This window comes from Montipora foliosa, chromosome 6 (genome assembly GCF_036669935.1).
Source record: "Montipora foliosa isolate CH-2021 chromosome 6, ASM3666993v2, whole genome shotgun sequence".
Lineage (NCBI taxonomy): Eukaryota > Metazoa > Cnidaria > Anthozoa > Scleractinia > Acroporidae > Montipora > Montipora foliosa.
The window spans coordinates 13,874,496-13,881,995 of NC_090874.1; the positions used below are offsets into that span (position 1 = coordinate 13,874,496).

General features: G+C 37.1%; 2 protein-coding genes across 3 annotated transcripts in view; both read right to left on the minus strand.

The window, feature by feature from the left end:
• LOC138006744 (zinc finger protein 709-like) overlaps positions 1-7,500 on the minus strand; it is a 108,513-nt gene that overhangs the window by 63,741 nt on the left and 37,272 nt on the right. The window contains exon 1 of one of the 2 annotated variants that reach the window (XM_068853252.1): positions 6,504-6,635. The exons of the other annotated variant lie outside the window; for it this stretch is intronic. The gene's annotated coding sequence lies outside the window, so the exon portion shown is untranslated. Of the gene's footprint in view, positions 1-6,503; positions 6,636-7,500 lie in introns of those variants that run through there. 2 annotated transcript variants of the gene reach the window in all.
• Positions 1-7,500, minus strand: part of LOC138005058 (zinc finger protein 721-like) — a 46,391-nt gene that overhangs the window by 510 nt on the left and 38,381 nt on the right. Inside the window, exon 5 of the mRNA XM_068851348.1 lies at positions 1-633. This exon is cut by the window's left edge and continues 510 nt beyond it. Coding sequence (XP_068707449.1) covers positions 1-633 — 633 coding nt within the window. The remainder of the gene's footprint in view (positions 634-7,500) is intronic.

Here is a 7,500-nt window from a genome sequence, read left to right on the forward strand (position 1 = left end):
TTTCATGTCTCCTTAAGTTATTTGTTTGGCTAAAACACTTGCCACATTGTTTGCATTCATAAGGCTTTTCTCCAGTATGGACTCTTCCATGTTGCTTTAAATTTCCTAGTACACTAAAACACCTTCCACATTGTTTGCATTCATAAGGCTTTTCTCCAGTATGAACTCTTTCATGTCTCCTCAAATCTCCTACTTCGCTAAAACACTTGCCACATTGTTTGCATTTATAAGGCTTCTCTCCAGTATGGACTCTTTCATGTTTCCTTAAACTTCCTGCTTCGCTAAAACACTTCTCACATTGTTTGCATTTATAAGGCTTCTCTCCAGTATGGACTCTTTCATGGTTCCTTAAACTTCCTGATACGCTGAAAGACTTGCCACATTGTTTGCATTCATAAGGCTTTTCTCCAGTATGGACTCTTTCATGTATCGTTAAATATTGACTTTGACTAAAATACTTGCCACATTGTTTGCATTCGTAAGGCTGTTGTCCAGTATGGACTCTTTCATGTATCCTTAAACTTCCCGCTACGCTAAAACACTTGCCACATTGTTTGCATTTGTAAGGCTTCTCTCTGCTTTGGACTTCTTTTTGTCTCATAAGACTGCGTTCTTCTTTGAGACAGCTGCTTGTGTGTTTATATCAAGAAGTGCTGCTGACAGTACGTGAATTCCGGCACTTGACTGATATTGACACCAGTGGCGGATTGTGATCTAACTTTGCACTAAAATAAACACAAATAAAGAACCCATTTCCATCAACAACATTTAACCGACAGCCAAGACAAGGCAAGGTTACAATTTCAGTATATGTATGAGTAGTAATAGTTAACATTACAGCTGCCCCTGCTGTTAAGTATAGTTGTACGTAGAATTCAATGTGTCCAGGGTCCAGGTAGAGGAGTGGCCGTTTACAAACGAAGAAATTGATGTTGAAGAGGGGAGATTAAATCAGTACCGAACATGTACACAATTTGATAATGGCGGTCACGATGTTGTACCAGTCGAAACAGAATCTAAGGAAACGCAAGGTCAATTTAAACGCAATGTGGCCATCATTCTTTAAAATATGTCAGTATTGCAAGGGACCAAGTCTTTTTAATCTTTTTACGCAATATGGCCATTGTTTAAAAAAAATGTAATATACTGCAAGGGATGAAGTTTTTCAGTCGTGAGTAACGTGAATAGCACTGATGTTTTACGGTTTAATATCAATGCTTGATTTAGATGTCCTTGATTAAATGACAAAATGATTAGTAAGAAACAGCAAGTGTTAAAATCACACCGGATGAAGGAATTGCAACGGTGTCACGGTATTATTAATAATCATAGGTGAATCAAGTGCGTTCGTGGGGATAAAGTTTGGGTTCTGGAATATGTGAGGGAGCATATGATGTGTCCGTAATAGTAAAGATCCTAATTCGAACGTGAACATAGACCACTTTCATAAATAGCGACCATGTTTACATTCTTTTGCATTTATGTTAATTAAACCTACTACCCTCGTTTTGAAACAAATATTCTTTTGAAATTTGGCTAGAAATGCTTATTAGCATTAAAACAGAAGAATATTTGATTTGGCCACCGTTATGAAAGAGGTCTATAACGTCTTACTTACATATCGATTCTTACGTAAATCCTGAAGAACTAGGCGTTTAGATTCCTTCATGAAATCCTAGTGGAAGAAAGGACAAGTTCCCACGATGTAATACATCGACTGTGTTTGAAACACGTAAACAGCATATTTGCAAGTTTGTTTAAGCAACAATACTTTCGATTCGTATCAGGCGAGTCACTGATCTATTTATCAACTTATAGTTCGACAGGTCACGTTAACTAAGTGTCACGCTTTCCTCAACTATACTAAACTACTACGAAAACCACGACGTAGTGTAAAAGAAGAAGATATTACTAAAGTGCATAAAGACACACAGAAATGGACACTTATTGACATAGCTGTGCCAGCGGACCTGAACATCATCAGAACTGAAGAGGAGAAGGTTGAAAAGTACCAGGAACTAGCATTTGAAGGATTCATGGAGCCTCGAAAGTCGCAATAATACCTATCGTGATTGTTGCTCTTGGAAGCATATCAAAGGGTGCAAAGACCTGGTTTGGCAAGCCAGATGTACCTGACTTCCTTGGAAGTGTACAATTATCGGCCATCCTTAGAACTGCTCACCTGTTGCAGAAAGTGTTGTGTCTCTAAGCTACAAGGAGTTGCTGTGACACAATAAAAAATCGTCTCTTGTAGACAACTATATACTACCTATTTAGTGGCTCTAAAGGGATTTGTCTGTAACTCGCACTTTCATTTCATTCCTTCACCGCAACAAATGAGCCCAACCTAGTGACTTCATAGGCCAGTTCAACACGATCTCTTCCTCAAATGAAGGGTTATCCTTCATTGTCAGTTTGCTCTAAATGAAGTATAATCCTCCATTTAGATTACTCTGTCCCAGGACTTGTGGTAGCAAATAAAAAAAAACATAAAAGCAGCCCCTGGACAGCATTTGAACCTGGAGCACCCACTTTGCAGGAACTGTTTTTATCCACTTAACCACTAAAGATCAACTGGCTAGAAAATGTCCCGATTATTTATCAAGACTAATTAGTATGTACATAAAATCATTGCTGAATAGTGGTTAAGTCTGAAGCTTGATTTTAAAATGCTTAGCTTTATCTTGAAGTTGGGTAACTGACATTATTCACTGTGTAAGGTTGCTTCTTAGCGGGTGTTAATACACGTTTACAGCGCCAATTTAGGAAAAAAACAATTATTGACAGCCTCGCTGTTAGTGATATGGTAGTCTAGTGGTTAAGTGAAGGGGTTCTTAATCACATGTTCCCAGGTTCGAGTCCTGCGAGTCCAGACATTAAGGTTCGGCTTTTAATAGAAATATGTTCATTTCCCACGATCCCTATCAAGCTTTCAGACTCCAAAATGAACGATAATTCTTCACTTGGAAGAAATTGACAATTAAGAATAATCCTTCACTTGAGGGAGAGGCTTGGTTGCTCAGTTGGTAGAGTATTGCAACGGCTTCACAGAGGCCATGGGTTCGAATCCCGTTGGAAGCACCTCAAATTTTTATGTGTCTATCACTAAATTGTCAAGATAAGTGAGGGTAACTTTAACAAATCGAAAGTGGCTCAGCGTTGTCTATACTTTTATCGACAAAGCTATTCGTCATCATAGTGGTCAAAATGTTGTGGACTCATGAGGCGCAGCCGAGTGTGCCCACAACAAATTTTGACCACTGTGATGACGAATATCGTTGTCGATAAGAGTACAGACAACGCTAAACCACTTTCGATTTGTTTTTTACCACAATATTCAACGCCTAAGAAAGTTTTTATTTCACAGCGTGACCAAAATCATATAACTTTGTCGCAATATGATTGGTTTATTTCCCAAAATGGACGTTCCTGATTGGCTATTACATTGCGTGACAAAATGACGCGAGCATGACGCGTACAGCGTTGTCTAGACTCTTGTCGACAACTGCAAATTAGCCAATCAGATTGCGAGATAACAAGCAATTGTGGTAAAATCTCTCTTTCGTCTTAAGATTTTTTCTGCCTGTAACTTGTAAACAAAATGACGGGTGGTCCACTGGGGTAGTCCATGGACCAGGTCCATGAAGGGGTCCATGGACAGGGTCCACAGGGTGGCCTCCCTGGAATGCGACTTGCTGAAGCCATACTGTGAGGAGTACATTAGATTGTTTTTGTCAATCAATTCCTTTATCTGATAGTATGATAGTTTTTCAAAAACCCTATTACAATTAGACAAAAGAGATATTGGTCGATAATTATAAGGGGTTCTTTTCGTCTCACTTCTAGATATTGGCGTTCTTTTGGAAATCTTACGTTTTGAAGGATAGGCACCAGGTGTAACTGATAAACAAAAAATATGAGAAAGGACTGGAGTTATGATATAGCACGAATATTTAAGCAGTTGTGTAGGGCAGGAGTATAAGGCACAGGATTTATTATTTGGTTGAGATAAAATTTCCTGTTTTAACTTCTTCTGGTGTAATGGGTTTGAAAATCAAAAAATGGAAGAATCAGGTGATTTCAATTTACTGAGATAATTAAAGTTTTGTCCCTAAATTCTCACAGCAAAATATCGAGCTCCAAACGGAAGAAATTCTGATGAAAAACGTGGCCTTGCATAACTCGAGTAATGCAACTTAATACGGTTTACACCTTGATAAGAATATAATTGTTTCTGTTGACACATGTCAACAACCACTTAAGCGATCTACCTGTGACTTGGTATAATAACAGAAAATAATAACTAGTGCCACAAGAGCAATAGACTAACTTCGATATATTAAAATTCAAGTTAAAACAATGAACCTGATTTCTAGGCTCTGGGAAATAAAAATAAGGATTTGTATGAGTTTCCCCTGAGCCTCAAAATCATGTTCATTGTTTTAAATTACATCAAAATTGGTCTATTTCCTAATTAAGGAACATTTACTGTCATTGCCCAGGTAGAGTAAGGGAGCCCATTCTCGTTGGTCCACTGAAGATAAGCCCTTTCGGGTGGGGTTAGTACTTGGAAGGGAAACTGGCCAGTGATCCCTTCGCTGACACTATAGAAGTCGCGCTCGCTCGGGGTCTACAGATATCCCATAACATTGATATTGCATAAATACATATAGTGCGATAACTTAATTACTGAACAATTAGTAGAAAGCGGTGTAAAATGATTCTCCCCACAATATACAACTACTTTCAATAACAGAAAATAATAACTAGTTTTGATCCAGCCTTGTACATGTACATATAAATTTCCATAGAATTACAAGTGGCAAGAAACATTTACAAGATTATAAATAGTTTTGATGTAGTTGTTTACATGGAAATTTCCATGGATTTACTAGTGACATGGCAAAATTATATGATTATGAGTAGTTTTGATCCAGCCTTGAACATGAAAATTTCCATGGATTACAAGTGGCATGGAGAAATTACAAAATTATTTAACTAGTTGTTACATTTGCCATTGAAGTGATGCGAGTGAGATGTGGAAGTTAGTATTGGCTCCGTCTCACAAGGCCTGGGATCTACCAAATTGTTATTCACAAATTTGATTGGCTGAAATTGATAGTGACCATGGTCTAGATTTACCCATACAGACTCTGACTGGCATCTAGACCGATAATGTTTTGCAGTGAAAAGTTGAAAGCTAACATGCAAAAATGTGGAGTATTTTATGTACTAAATACAATATGAGCGACCATATTGTATCGGATACACAATGTCGAGCTGAAGGCGAGACATTTTATATCTGCTACAATACGGGCGCAAATATTGTATTGTGCTTATGAAATGTCAGCATTTAAGTGTTAATGTACACTAGGTATTTTTGGTGATTCAAGACATTTTAACCGTGAAAATTGAAAGAAACATTTATGTAAATGAAGAGAAAGCTGTATCAGAAATACTGATATTGATTAATAAAACATTTCTGTTGTTTTCCCATCATGAATTATTAATGAGTTTTATAAGAAATGCCAAAAAGCAGGATGAGAGATAAAGGTAAGGAGGACGAACAAACTTTGGCAGCATTAAGTTCAGCTCATCACCACTCATCGCCCTTCACAAGCAAAATTAAAGTTAGTACACACCAGGTTTAAACCTAATAATTTGTTTTTGTTTGCCATATAATAAACATCTTATTAACCAAGCTTAGTCAGTCTGTATGGGAAAATCTTGACCTCGGTCGTGTGTACAGACCTCACCGCATTCGGTCTGTACTCACGACCTCAGTCAAGATTCTCCCATACAGACCTCCTGCTCGGTTAATAAGAGCTAACCGTATGCATAACTTTTAAAGCTAGCAGTTGTATTTAATACATTGAAACAACTCAATGATTTAAGACAAAGAATTTTTTGCTATTCACTCAACTGCATAAAAGATGTCTTATAACTGAAATATGGACAATTTTGTGAAATTTTTTCCAAGTATTTACTTAAAATATTTTGCCCACTAAGTGTTGCATCTTTTGTGTCCAAGTAAATTAATATTCCCTGTCAAAACTTGCATAACAAGGACAAAGGTAAACATCACATCACTCACGAAACAAAAGTCGCATTATTCTCATGCAAAACACAGGGACTTTTATTGATAGTAAAGACCCATTCTCCACTGTTTAGCAATCACCCTTTCAAATTTCAGAGAAACTGACCTTCCGCAAATATCTTTTGATTGTTTTTTAGCGACGTGATAAAAAGAACACAAGCAAAAGCGATCACATACGCATAATAAACATATGCGTCCCCTAAAGTGATGACATTTTTTGTCACAATGCGCCCCCAAATCAAAAAGTACCATCTCAAAAAGCAGAACATCATTCTAAAAGGTTATTCTATGCAAAAAATTGGTACTTTTGAGAGAGGAAAACAAGTTAACGGCCGAAGTTATAGACAAGCCACGTGGAGTATTAGTGATACGTAATGATATTTATGCAACAGAATCAGAATCTCACCTTCTGCTCATAATCGTTAACATGAATATCTTTTATGATTGCCATGTTTTGCCATAAGAACCATCCATATGCCTTTGCTAGGGTCTAAAAAAGCTCTCAATATAAACCTTCCATGATTTTGACTAAAATTCTTTTTTTTCTGTTGCTAGGATCACAGAATGATGTCAAATCATCCGGACAGACAAACACAAAATTGAGAAACCAAACTTTTGCTGGCATATAGCACACAGGGAGACCATCAAGATTACTGCCGCTGCTCACCTGGTGACTCACAGCATATAGTTTTGATTTAGTTGTTTACATGGAAATTTCCATGGATTTACTAGTGACATCACAAAATTATAAGATTATAAGTACTTTTGATCCAGCCTTGTACATGGGAATTTCCATGGATTTGCCACTGACTTGGAAAATTACAAGATTATTATAGTTTTGGTCCAGCCTTGGACATGGAAATTTCCATGGACTTACCAGTAACATGGTAAAATTATAAGGTTATAAGTAGTTTTGATTCAGGAATGTGTAAAATTTTTGGCAATTTCTATAATATATCTTGTGGCATAATTAATCAACCGAACTCGAACGACGCCATTTTGTTCAAAAAGTTGAACAATAACCTACATGTACTTCAAAGAGTCTCACTGCTCTTCCTACCCATCTTCCGCCATTAACTATGCTTGTAGTAAAATGTTATCTGTTGTAAATAGTTCTCAGAAGATTTGTCGTAAAGTTTCTTTGAATGAGTTATTCAACTATGAAGAGGTCAGCACACAATAAATACTCTGGTTTCCCCTCTCCTCAAAAACCAGCATTTGACTTGATTTGCATTGAATTTGCGTTAAATTAGTGCTCCAGCACTAAATCGACTAGACACTTAAATAAAGTTCCTTTCCTTTGCTCAATATGCAAAATTAATATTTGCCAGCAAATTTATCAGTAGCAAAGAAACATCGTCGATTACAGCCGTCAATATGTTGAATCCACTTCTGTGAGAGCT